At 38.8% G+C, this 14,569-nt stretch overlaps 1 protein-coding gene across 6 annotated transcripts in view; it reads right to left on the minus strand.

Moving 5' to 3' along the window:
- The window catches only part of FRYL (FRY like transcription coactivator), a 290,359-nt gene that overhangs the window by 137,516 nt on the left and 138,274 nt on the right, over positions 1–14,569 (minus strand). For all 6 annotated transcript variants that reach the window (XR_010751659.1, XM_066386291.1, XM_066386290.1 and 3 more), the window contains one exon: positions 7,645–7,844. Coding sequence is in view for 5 of the 6 variants with exons in the window: in XM_066386286.1 (XP_066242383.1) it covers positions 7,645–7,844 (200 nt within the window). In the remaining variant the exon portion in view is untranslated. The remainder of the gene's footprint in view (positions 1–7,644; positions 7,845–14,569) is intronic.

Consider the following 14,569-nt stretch of genomic DNA (forward strand, 5'->3'; position numbering starts at 1 on the left):
CAGTGAGCCCAAGCAGCCCGCGGGGCCCTCCTGTGGCTTCTTAAGCCCTTCCTTGTTTCACTGTCCACAGCTTTAATAAACTACTCTTAAAAAAAAAAAAAAAGAAAGGAAGGAAGAAAACAAGAAAAAAATGCTGGGCCTAAATCAAATCTATAAAGTCAAACTCAGCAGGTGACTGTTTAAAGCCCCCTTTCCCATCTTCTTTTCTCATCTCTGGCAATCTAAGAGATTAACAGGTAAACTTGGACTGGCCTGGGCCATCACCCAGGACTGATCCACCTCCTTTAGGAAGGAAGAAGCCTAAGGTATTGGACTGCACAGTCTGCAAGCTGCTGTTTCAATCAATGATTGCCCTTCCTTCCTGAATCTTTCTTCTAAAATGAAAATTAAACTGGGGCAAAAAGGCAAGCTCAGCTAATCCTCCTATCTTTTGGCTTCCTTCACCTCCTTTTACTACGGTTTCTCATATGAGGATAAAAAGTCCAGTTCTCTTATTTTAGTGGTGTATTAAATTCTTTTAGCAAAAGCTATTCACATTTGTGCTAATTTCGTTTGTAACCTCCATGGATACTACTTTCTTTAAAGTGACTCTGCGAGAAGTTTATTTTGAAAATTCAAGAGATTCTTCTTGGACGGTTGTTTGTTACTTCAAAAAGTACAGAATAAATTTCAAAACAAATAAAATCACAATAAATGCGTTTGGAAATATAATAAAAATAGTTACAATATTATATTAAATGTATTTTCACTATCTGATCTTATATAGACACACTGTGTACCCAGACCTGGACAAACATGAAACAAAGCTGGCAGAGGTACGATAAAAAGACGTCTGCTGGTATATAGGAGCGTCGGGAGGAAAATCTATATAATCCATGGGGACTTTCTCAGCCAGTGTTTGTCCGTGGCTGCCGGAGACCTCAACTTGGAGGGTTTTCCTGGTGTTAGAACAAATCACCTGGTTGTGAAACTGTGCACCTGAAACCTGTATAGTTTTGGTAACCAGCATCATCCCAATTATCTCAATTAAAAAGGGTGGGGTGGGGAGAGAGTAAGCTAGGATGCTTCTCCCAAAGTTTGATGATAGATGGGGTAGAAAACACCTATTTTCTGATGGAATCCTCACCACTATTCACCATAATTTTATAATCTCACCTTAGATTCCAGAGCAGATGTCCCTGGAGTTAACTATTAAATGAAGGAACAAATATAGCCAGCATCAGACTAGTATTCTGAAAGAACTATTAAAAATTCTGTTGACATTATGTTTTGTTAGAAAAACAAAGGGCACACATCACAGCAATGTTCTTAGGCCCAAGGCAACTTAAATACAAATCTTTTTATATATATATATATAAACACTCTTTTTACTTTTTTAAATTTTTATTTATTTATTCATTTTTTAGAGAGGAGAGAGAGTGACAGAGAGAGAGAGAAAGGGGGAGAGGAGCAGGAAGCATCAACTCCCATATGTGCCTTGACCAGACAAGTGCAGGGTTTTGAACCGGCGACCTCAGCGTTCCAGGTCAACGCTTTATCCACTGCGCCACCACAGGTCAGGCTAAATGCAAATCTTTATTAATTTCTTTCTGCTGAGCATCTACCATGGGCACTGCTATTGATACACAGAGGTGAGCGACACCTGGCTGTTGGTATTACCGTATTTTTCACTCCATAAGATGCCCTTTTTCCCCAAAAAAGTGAAGGGGGAAATGCCCATGCGTCTTATGGAGTGAAAAATATGGTATTTTATTAAATATTTTAACACACCATTTGGTTCAGAATATTTTTTTTCTTATTTTCCTCCTTAAAACCTTAGGTGTGTCTTATGGTCAGGTACGTCTTATAAAGCAAAAAATATGGTAAGTAACTCACATCAGAAGAGATAAACATAAGCAATTAATATGACATCAGAATCTGAAAGTATGAACAAATTCTTACGGTAAGCTTGAGGAGAATTATTATACAGTATTAAAGGAAATATATGGGAGGGAATATATGGGAATATCTGGGAAGTTCAAAGGATGAGTAATCTTTAAAAAACAAAGCATACATCAGGATTAGAGAATCATGAGACATTACACAGACTGTAACAAGACCGGGAAGAGGCTGAAATGATCCAACAATAACTTGAACTTATTCCATAGCAATGAAAAGTGTGCAAGATTTTTAAAGCAGAAAGGTGATAATATTTGTGTATAAGATGAAGAAAAGTATGGTAAAACAAAGAAAATGGAAAGGCAATGGGACAACTTTAACCAGCTAAAAGGCTCTTGCCAATGGTCTAATATGACAGAACCTGACACTGAGATAGGACAGTGACAATGGCATTGGAAGAAAAAAGACCATTTTAGAGATTCAGTCATATTAGGTAATTTCACTGACAAATTCTTTTATTATTTTTGCTCTCAAGATTGTCACATTTTAAAATTAAAATTAAAGTATAATGTATAGTCTTTGAGAGCTGACTGGGTCATACAACGTGGTGCTATTTATAAAATATTGTATAAAATAGGTGAAGTGTTTAACAATGTGCTGTGTAAATTAAAAATTACAGAAGCCAGGTGATGAATTTGGCTACTCTCATATCATCAACTTTCAGAATATTATAGAATTTTCTTTTATTTTCTCTTATGTTTTATCTATCTCAACAATCCCATTGGTAAAATCTATTCTTGTTCTTTTGTGACCTGCAGCAACTTAACAATGAGAATTCAGGGCTTCTGGTCAAGATGGCGGCATAAGTAAATGCCTCCTCTCACGACCACATCACAGTAACAAGTACAGAACCACCGCCATTCAGAACTCCCTGAAATCAAGCTGAACAGAGGTCCGATCATTAAGGATATATAGAAGAAACCACGGAGAGACTGGCAGGAAGAGCAGAGGCAGAACGGGCTGGTCCCACACACATGTGGTGGTTAAAAATCAGGAAGGATATTTCAGCTGCAGAGGTTCCCTTCCCCCTGAGGAGCAAGGGGTCTCAGCCCCACAGCAGGTTCCCAGCCCATGAAAGACAAACGGCTGCTGGAGTCCTCGGCCCTCCTTTTAAAGGGCTACGCACAGACTTGCTGACAGACTCACTTACTCTGAGCTCCAGTGCTGGAGCAGCGGCTCGAAAGGTATCACGAACATACAGTAAGGAACTGGCTTCCAGATGAGGCCTGCTAGGGCAGCTTTCTCCCAGACAGAAGTGTGGTAGAAACCCTTGTTCCTTTGCTGAGCCCTCCCCTATAGGAGCATGCCATGTCTGAGTCTCCATCAACCTGGCTAATAAAGTGCATCCAACGGTGGTGATTCCCTTAGACCCGGTCCCATCCAACTTGTGGGCCCGCCCCAGCCCGGTCCAGTGGCTTTTCTGTATAAGCAGTCTGTCTTGGCTCATGCTGTGGGCTTTCCTAAAATCTCTCAAAGATTCACAAACCCCAAACAAGCAGCATCTGGCCTCAGCATGCCCCATACCTTTTGCTAAGTGGCCCCATGTCAAGCACTAGCTGCAGCCAGCCTCAGTTTGCAGCTTGGCATCTCCAGATACCTCCAAGCCCAGTATAAGTAGCAGCCACCTGCATATCATTTTGTAGCTCATGATGGGTGGTCCCAGGCAAGCCACAGGCAGTAGCTGACCTTCGCATGTACCTCCTGGGAGGGAGCAGAGCCAGGGCACCCAGTGGACAGCTTCAGACCACACTGGAACATAACCCAACCACCTCCATGAGTGACACACTCAAGGGGTAAACTCATGGGGCACCAGAGCTCCACTGAAGGGAAGTCCCGATTCACACACAGCAGATCCTCCACTTGGTCATGGCCAGTCCTCATAGCTGATCGGCCTGGGAGTAAATCCCTCCCATTGATGTGCCAACAATAAACAAGGCTGAATGAAATACAACAGGAAGGTACAGACAGCCCACACAGGGGTGGGGGATACACCTGAAGTACCTGGCTTAGGTGACCAGGGACATCTACTATGTAAGGCCACTACCAAGACTCAGAGACATAGCAGCTCTACCCAATACACAGAAACAAACACAGGAAGGCAGCCAAAATGAGAATAAAGAAGCATGTCCCAAATGAAAGAACAGAAAAAGAACTAAACAAAATGGAGATAAGCAAATCTATAAGACACAGACTTCAAACACTGGTTATAAGGAAGCTCAATGAACTTAGGAAAAGAGTAGGTGAACTCAGTGAGAGTTTCAACAAAGAGATAGGAAACATAAAAATGGAGATAGAAAACATAATGAAGAACCAGTTAGAAAGGAAGAATACAATAACTAGAATGAATACATTAGAGAAAATCAACAGTAGAGTAAATTAAGCATAGTACTGAATCAGATTTTTGGAAGATAAAGTAAACAGAAAACAAGCATTCAGAACAACAAAAAGAAAAAAGAATCCAAAAATGTAGGATAATTTAAGGGATCTCTGGGACAACATCAAGGGTACCAACATTCACATCATGGGTGTACTGAGAGGAGAAGAGAGAGACCGAGCAAGAAATTGAAAATCTATTTAAAAAAAATAATGACTTCCCTAACCCAGTAAAGGAAATAGACATACAAACCCAAGAAGTACAGAGAGTCCCAAACAAGATGAACCCAAAGAGGCCCACACAGACACATCACAATTAAAATGCAAAAGGTTAAAGACAAAGAGAATCTTTTTTATTTGAGAGAATCTTAAAAGCCACAAGAGAAAAGTAGTTAGTTACCTATAAGGGTGTTCTCAAGACTGTCAGCTGATTTCTCAATTGAGAGTTTGCAGGGCAGAAGAGATTAGAATATTCGAAGTGATGAAAAACAAAGACCTACAACCAAGATTACTTTACCTAGCAAAGTTATCATTGAGAATTGAAGGACAAATAAAGAGCTTCCCAGACAAGAAAAAGTGAAGAAGTCCATCACCATCAAATCACTATAATAAGAAATGTTAAAGGGTCTTCTTGAAGAAGAAGAAGAATATCGGCTTAACTCACTCTCTCTCTCTCTCTCTCTCTCTCTCTCTGGAGCAGCCTGAGCATTTCCCTGCTTCCCCAGGTGCGTTCTCTCTGCGTTCCTTTTTCCTAAGCTCCAAAGCCCTTCTTTTGCCTCTGTAAATTGTTTTCTGAGCCCACACATCCCAGCTGGCTTACTTCTTGTACCTCTGTGACTTTCTAAATAAATTTTTGTATGTATTTGAAAAAAAAAAGTAGAATAAGAAAAGAAAATAGGTAAAAAATATGAATAATAAAATGGTAATAAATACAAATTTATCAGTAATTTCTTTAAATGCAAACGGATTAAATGATCCAACGAAAGACATAGGGTGGCTGAATGGATAGCAAAACAAGACCCTTACACATGCTGTCTGTAAGAGGCTCACTTCAGATTAAAAGACACACATGGACTGAAAGTAAAGGGATTAAAAATGTTATTTCATGAAAATGGTGGGGGGAGCTGACATAGCAATATTTATACCAGACAAAATAGACATTAAAACAAAGGTTGTATCAAGAAACTAAGAAGGACCATCAATTCCACTACTGGATATTTATCCAAAGACACCTAAAACACTCCATTGAAAAGACATACGCATACATTTGTTGATCGCAGCATTATTTACAATACAAGATTAGGAAGCAATCTAAGTGTCCAGCAATAAGTGAATGGATAAAGAAGAAGTGGTTACATATATACAATGGAATATGATTCAGCCATAAAAAAATTAAAAAAAAAAAAGTAATCTTGCCATTTGCAACAACATGGATGGCCCCAGAGGGCATTGTGCTGAGTGAAGTAAGTCAGACAGAGAAAGACAAATGCCGTATGATCTCACTTATATACAGAATCTAAAAAACAAATGAATAAACAAGCAGAACAGAAACAGACTCAGATACAGAGAACATTTTGATGCCAGATGGGAGGGTGGTTGGGGGGGATGGTTGAAAAGATAAAGGGACTAAGAAGTGCAAATTGGTAATTACAGAATAGTCATGTGGATGCAAAGTACAGAATAGGGAAAATAGTTAATAACTGTGTAACAACCACGTACGGCATCAGATGGGTACTGGATTTATCAGGGTGATCGCTCCCTAATTGATATAAATACCTAATCACTAGGTTGTATGTCAACATAAGCTTTCTGGACACCCCTTACCTGCAACTTTGCTTTCTGCACTCTCAGTTACCTGTGGTCAAAAGTAGTCCAAAATATTAAATGGAAAATTCCAGAAATAAACAATTCATAAGTGTTAAATTGTGTGCTGTTCTGAGTAGCGGGATGAAACTGTGTGCTGTCCTGCTCTGTGCCATCATGGATGTGACTCAGCTCACTGTCCAGCACATTCACGTTGTATATAGCACCTGCCCGTTATTCACTTAGTAGTTGTCCAGGTTTTCAGATCAACTGTCATAGTACCACAGTGCTTGTGTTCAAGTAACCCTTATTTTACTTAATAATGGTCCCAAAGTGCAAGAGTAGTGAGGCTGGCAATTCGACTACGCTAAAGAGAAGCCATAAAGTGCTTCTTTTATGTGAAAAGGTATGTATTTATATATGAAAAAGATAGTATATATAGGGTTCAGTACTATCCCTAGTTTCCTGCATTTAATGGGAGGTCTTAGAACTTGTCCCCCCATGGATAAAGGAAAACTACTGTATTAACCTAGCCCTTAAAATTTTTAAGACTATTTTTATTTTAGAGTTAGGTTCACAGCAAAATTGAGCGGAAGGTAGACCATTCCTGTTCTCTCTCCGCCACCCACGGATAGCATCCTCTGTTCTCAATATTCCACACCCGGGTGGCGCATTTGTTACCACTGATGAACCTACAGTGGCCTCCCAATTCTCCAAAGTCCACAGATTACATTACAGTTCACTTCATTCTTGGTGTTGTATATGCTATGGGTTTGGACAAATGGATAACGACATGTGTCCACCATTATAATATCAGACAGAGTATTTTATCACTGTCCTAAGAAACCTTATTGTTCTGCATATTCATCCCTCCACCCACACTTAGCCCCTGGCAACCACTGCTCGTTTTACTGCCTTGATCGTTTCATCTTTTCCAGAATGTCATATAATTGGAATTAATACAACATGTAGCTTTTTCAGGCTGGTTTCCTTTCATATTTTTCTTTTTCTTTTTCTTTTTTTTTTTTCTTTTTCTTTTTTTTTTTTTCTTTTTTCTTTTTTTTGTATTTTTCTGAAGCTGGAAACGGGGAGAGACAGTCAGACAGACTCCCGCATGCGCCCGACCGGGATCCACCCGGCACGCCCACCAGGGGCGACGCTCTGCCCCTCCGGGGCGTCGCTCTGCCACAACCAGAGCCACTCTAGCGCCTGGGGCAGAGGCCAAGGAGCCATCCCCAGAGCCCGGGCCATCCTTGTTCCAATGGAACCTTGGCTGCGGGAGGGGAAGAGAGAGACAGAGAGGAAGGGGGTGGGGGGGGGTGGAGAAGCAAATGGGCGCTTCTCCTATGTGCCCCGGCCGGGAATCGAACCCGGGTCCCCCGCACGCCAGGCCGATGCTCTACCGCTGAGCCAACCGGCCAGGGCCTAATATTTTTTTCAAGTATAGTATTTTCTTTCAAAATTTGTATTATATTGCTTAACACAAAAAGTCAAGAAAATAGTTCAGGTTTATAGATCAGCTCTACTCACCAAGGGTTCAGCCATTACAACTTCAATTTTCTTTTCAGCTTGAACAGCAAATTCTGCAAAGAGGCTCTTGATGACATATTCACCAGGCTTGACATCTGGGTCAACTGTAATGCTTGACATGATGATATTCTTTTTCCCCAAAGTAGAATGAGAGTTGGAAGAAGTGCAGTACTTATTCACTTTGCTAACTGGTGCCGAAGCTAAAAAGAAAAGAAACAAAAGAACTCTGCTTTAATAATCAACTTAATTAGACCTAACATATGCACGCTATTTAATAAGTATGCTTCCCCTAAACTGCATCCAGATCTCCCTATCTGTATTACCATACTCTATTTTTCTCTACCACACTTGCTGCCTTCTAACAGTGCCCAACGTAACTATAATTTAGTCACATGTTTATTATGTGCTATTTTTTATCCTACTAATGTGAATTCCGTAGAACAGGAGTCTTATCTTTCTTGTTCACTGATGACTCATATACTAGGTATATGATAAATAGATACTAAATAAATGAATTCTAAACAAAGTCATATGCGATAAAGGAAAAAAACAGATGTCAGTAAATTAAACACGGCTGGGGTTAGGGGTTGAAACATAATACTTGGGAGAGCATGTCCAGCAAGGACTCATTTGAAGAAGCTACAACTGAACTCAGACCTAAATAACGAAAAAGAGGCATCAAGGCAAAGCACCAGGAACAGAAAGCACAGTGCTGAGCGTGAATGTCTGAGAAACAAAAAGAAGATCAGTGTCGCTGGAAGTCAGGGCTGAAGTCGGGAGTAGAGGCAGTACGAGATGAAGTCAGAATCATCAGCCAGTAATGCAAGTTTTAGAACTTTGTAAGGAAATTATATAGATTTTACTCTAAAAGAAAGTGTAATTCTGTGAGAAATATATATTAACGTGGAGGGGAATAGGATCTGGCCCCTCCTTAAAATCTCTCTGGATCCTCTGGAAAATGGATGGGAAGAGGGCAAACACAGAACGAGGGAAGCTGCTGCAGAAATCCAGTGAGAGGATCATACCTTGGGCTAAGGGGATGGCAGTGGCATGGGAGAAGGAGAAGGATTTGAGATTTGTCATGTTAGTAGATTTGATATCAAGGAGAGGGAAAGGAATTCAAGAGGACTCCATTTTTACATTTGAACCAAAATAAAGGATAGTGGTGCCATTTAGTCAGTGAGCGATGACACTGTGGCTGGCAAATAGTATGTTATATCAGGTGTGACCCAGACAGAGCACACACACTGCGTGCTGTTTATATTGACCTGTTCTGTCCTCTCACTGCCTGACAGCCTACCTTGTATTTCTACGTGCAGTTTAATCTCTCCTCATTCTTCCAGCCTGCTGCAAAAACGGACCCTCACATTCTCTACCTACAGCCTATGTCATCCCTCTTGCCCTAGAATATTCACAGAGAATGTGCAGCACTGCCTGATTTCTGGATAGTGCCCTATCACATGCTGTCCTATAAGTAATGCCCTCCTTGAAAAGAGAACCAGAACACAATTATTCAAACACTGTTATTCTATGTGTATGTGTCTATATGACCACAGGACAATAAACTTACTCTAAATACAAACACTCCAAACTCACTGGAATTGGTCCATCAACTAAAACAACCTACTCTACCACATATAGTATATACATCAAGATACAGATCTATGATAACTTGAAAAAAAAATTCTAAAATGTAATACAAAGGTTATAGCTGTCATTTCAGAAAAAATAATTTGTGAATTAAAAAAAAATCTTTTTAAAAGATAGACTTTCCAAACACTTGGCTTCCTTTCATACCCTATTCATTATTTTTGTTTATTTCCTAATATTTGCACTGAATATTTTTCTCCAAGATTAAGATTAAAAATTAGTCATACACAATGGTTATATATTTAAAAATTAATAATCTAAAGAATATTACAAACTGTTAATATTGCACCTCAAATATCTTTGTATCACATCAAATAAAAAAATAATATATTGTATTCTAGAACTAAAATTATATAAGAACAATTCAAAACAAAAATTCACAGTCCTATGAACACAGCGCATGCTATTTATTTTAAACAATGACTTATTTGTTTACTCTGTTTCATGATCCAACATTGTGTATTATAAAGGAAAGAATAAATTAACAAATGTCATTGTGGAAAATGAGATCTTAAATTAAAAAATATTTTTATAACATTAAGAATATTCTATGTTTTAAATCCACAGTATGCTGGATAAGTCTAGAGAATCATTTTAAAAGGGTACTCAGTTTCCAGAATTTTAACTTACATTTTAGAAATAAAAATGAAGATAAAACATATTCAAGACTGACTTATGGAATTAAATACATTGCTTCTCAGCCTTTTGGCTAAGATCAAGTGTGGAAGTAGATACAAAACACATCTTTTCTTTTAATTAAGACTTGCAAGCCTTTAATTAAGATTCATAAGACCAGGCGCAGGAGGGTCAGCCAGTCAGTTAGAGCCTCGTCCTGAAACAACAAGGTTGTGGTCAGGGCACCTAGGGGAAGCTACCGGATGAATGCACACTAAGTAGAACAATAAAGGAATGCTTCCCTCGCTCTCTCCCCCTTCCTCTCTCTGTCTCATAAAAAAAATCATTAAGATCATAACCAAGTTACAAAGGCTTCTTTGGCTTTAACTTTACAATAAATGTAACTAACCAAGAAGTCTTACAATAGACCTAGATACTTAAATTCTATACTTTGCTGAGGTATAAACTAATTTATAGTTGACATTTAGCCTTTCAAGTCTCTTCGTTCTTTTTTTTTTAATTTTTTTTTTTAAGTTTTATTTTTTTATTTATTCATTTTTAGAGAGGAGAGAGAGGGGGAGAGAGAGAGACAGAGAGGAGAGAGGAGGAGCTGGAAGCATCAACTCCCATATGTGCCTAGACCAGGCAAGCCCAGGGTTTCGAACCGGCGACCTCAGCATTTCCAGGTCGACGCTTTATCCACTGCGCCACCACAGGTCAGGCATCAAGTCTCTTCGAAATGAAAAAAACTTTCATTAAAATTACCTCTCAAATAATTTGCATTTACTGACTTCTACTTTCAAAAAAGCACAAACATAAACTAAGCATAAACAAATATCCCTGTGTATCATAACTGCATATTTTAATAAATTTACCAAAAACCAAAAGTTTAAGAAAAACCTGTATTTATCTTCCAAATAAAGATTTATCTTCCAAAATCTACATTATCTTTCAAAATAAAAATATTTTGAAAAATAAAACTTTGAAAAAAACAAATTCAAAAAATTACTTTAAAAAAGTTCATCACTTTTACTGCCACCTACAAAGCTCTAATAAAATCCGAACTGATTTCATCTCCAAACTGAAAACTGGACAGAAGATGTGAATAAACAAGTTACAAAACATAAAATAGGACAATACCACAAAAATAATATTTAACCTCACCAATATTCTTAAAACAAAATTAGGTAACATTTTCATGTATCAAAATGTTTCCCCCAATTTTGTATTTCACTATAATGTTCAGCTTTGGTGAAGATGTGTGAATCTGTCTCTTGTTCTGGCTAATAGTAAAGAAAAGGGGCCTAGTTGGTGGTGGTGTAGTGGATAGAGCATTGACCTGAAACACTGAGGTTCCAGGTTCAAAATTCTGAGGTCACTGGCTCAGCCTGAGCCCCCCACCCCAGTCAAGTCACATATGAGAAGTAATCAATGAACGAGTAAAATTAAAGTGATACAACTATGAATTGATGCTTCTCATCTTTCTCTTAAAAAAATTGAAAAAACTAAGGATGATCACACTAAGCCAGGTAGAAGGCTAGTTTCCATGTAACTAGATTAACAACGTCATTTGACTGCTTGAGTTAAATATTTTATGAAGTTACATGCTAATATTTCTCTACATGCTGTTATAAAATTTGTTTAAATTTATGAGAAAATAAAGACAATTGTTATAGTACAACTGTTTTGTTTTGGTTTTTTTTGGCAGAGACAGAGAGAGTCTGAGAGAGAAACAGACAGACAGAAAGGGAGAGAGATGAGAAGCATCAATTCTTCGTTGCAGTTCCTTAGTTGTTCATTGATTGATTTCTCATATGTGCCTTGACCAGGGGGCTACAGCAGACCGAGTGACCCCTTGGCTCGAGCCAGCAACCTGGGCTCAAGCTGGTGAGCTTTGCTCAAACCAGATGAGCCTGCGCTCAAGCTGGTGACCTCGACGTCTCGAACCTGGGTCCTCACATCCCAGTCCAATTCTATCCACTGTGCCATGCCTGGTCAGGCAAGAGTACAACTCTTAAGAACAAAATTCAGGCACTGACTTACAAACTGTAAAATCCCAATGTCATATTAAACATTCCTAGAAAATAAATCTACTAAATTCTAACTAATAAGAATAAGAATAAAGACTCGAGTAATTAAAATATGGGAATTAAAAGCTAGTATACCTATGCTTTCTCTTAGATAAAGTATAAAGTAAATTAAGTATGGTATTTTTAGACAGCTAACTTTCTAGCACTATACTTAGCATTTACTATAACAATTAGCATCTTTCTTCATGTCCATGAGACTCTCATATCCTTATACAATAAATTTAAAACCAATCAAGAAAAATAGACACATGAGAAGAGACACATAAACGCTAAATTGGTTTCATTACTACAGTCACCATTCCCAGCCCTTTCTTCTGTCTCCACTATATTCTAACACACAACACGAACCAGACCAGTTACAGCCCTCCAAATACCAGCAATTTTCAAAAGTTGGGATACTTAAGAGAAGGATGGGTAGGACAGGTAAGGTAGATGTGATTTAGAGAGACCCCAAAGGAGTCTGTGAAAGCAGCCTGCTGCCCTCTTACCCCCTAAAGACTGGTCTTTAGGGATCAAAATCACTACATTATAGTCACAACTTTATATATGTACAGGCATATTAATGCATAGATTTATATACATATAACCCAGAAATCTAACAAAGTACCATATAATTGTTTACTATTCTAATAATTATTACTTATAATGGCTAACAAAAATCTTGACAATCACCTAAAAAAAAGAAAAGGTATAAGGTAAATGGCCTAGGAATAGTAACAAATATAAAAATATCTCAATTTAAAATGCAAAAATAAAACTTCTTAATTTAAAATGCAAGCCTATTCCCAGCAAGTTATTTTGTGAATATCAACAAACGGATTCTAGAGTTTCTATGTAGAGGCAAATGACTCAGAATAGCTCACACTATATCTAAGAAGAAGAACAACAAAGAGGGCCTACACTAGCTTCTTTGAGACTTACTTTAAAGTGACAATAATCAAGACAGTGTGGTATTGATGAAAGAATAAACAAACAGACCAGTGGAACAGAATAGAAAGCCCAGGAATAGACCCACACAAATAGTCAACTGAATTTTGACAAAAGAACAAAGACAATCAATAAAAAAAAAGAGACTTTTGGCCCTGGCCGGTTGGCTCAGCGGTAGAGCGTCGGCCTGGTGTGCAGGAGTCCCAGGTTCGATTCCCGGCCAGGGCACACAGGAGAGGCGCCCATCTGCTTCTCCATCCCTCCCCCCTCCTTCCTCTCTGTCTCTCTCTTCCCCTCCCGCAGCCGAGGCTCCATTGGAGCAAAGATGGCCCGGGTGCTGGGGATGGCTCTGTGGCCTCTGCCTCAGGCACTAGAATGGCTCTGGATGCAACAGAGTGACGCCCCAGAGGGGCAGAACATCGCCCCCTGGTGGGCATGCCAGGTGGATCCTGGTGGGGCGCATGCGGGAGTCTGTCTGACTGCCTCCTCATTTCCAGCTTCGGAAAAATGAAAAAAAAAAAAAAAAAGAGAGACTTTTAACAGATGGCGCTGGCATAACTGGACACCCACATGCAAATTGTTTTTTAAAAATCTAGACACAAACCTGACACTTTTCACAAAAAATTAAATTAAATCAAAATGGATCATAGATATAAATATAAAACGCAAAATAAATCCTTAACGTAAAATGCAAAACCCACCGAATTCCCACAATATTCGATAGAAGAAAAATATGGGTGTTCTTAGATTTAGTGATGACTTTTTAAATACAACACCAAATAAAACACCCATAAGAGAAATGTTGGTAAGTTAAGCTTTATTAAAATTAACCTCAGCTCTTCTAAAGATACTATTAATAGAATAAAAGACAAGACACAGATGGGAAGAAAATCTTTGCAAAACACAATTTGGTATCCAAAATATTTAAAGAATCCTTAAAACTCAACAATAAGAAAATAAGCAACCCGCCTGACCAGGCAGTGGCGCAGTGGAGAGAGCGTCTACTGGGATGCGGAGGACCCAGGTTCAAGACCGCGAGGTCACCAGCTTGAGCACTGGCTCATCTGGTTTGAGCAAAAATCACCAGCTTGCTTGCACCCAAGGTTGCTGACTCGAGCAAGGGGTTACTCAGTCCGCTGAAGGCCCACGGTTAAAGCACATATGAGAAAGCAATCAATGAACAACTAAGGTGTCGAAACTAAAAACTGATGATTGATGCTTCTCATCTCTCTCCATTTCTATCTGTCTGTCCCCATCTATCCCTCTCTCTGACTCTCTCTCTGTCCTTGAAAAAAAAAAAGCAACCCAATTTAAAAATGAGCAAAACAGAACCCTCATCAAAGAAGACATATAAATAGCAAATATCATATGAAAAGATGCTCCACATCATATGTCATCAGGAAAATGCAAATTTAAACAATAATGAGATACCACTATATACCTAATAGAATGGACAAAATCCACTGATGACACCAAATGCTGGTGAGGATGCAACAACAGGCATCTTATTTGCAATTTTCTTACAAAACTGAAACTTCCAAAACTAAACATACTCATACCATACAACCCAGCAACTGAACTCCTTGGTATTTACTCAAAGTTTAAAGTTTGTCCATACAAAATACACAGATGTTTGTAGTAGC

This window comes from Saccopteryx leptura, chromosome 5 (genome assembly GCF_036850995.1).
Source record: "Saccopteryx leptura isolate mSacLep1 chromosome 5, mSacLep1_pri_phased_curated, whole genome shotgun sequence".
Classification (NCBI taxonomy): Eukaryota; Metazoa; Chordata; class Mammalia; order Chiroptera; family Emballonuridae; genus Saccopteryx; species Saccopteryx leptura.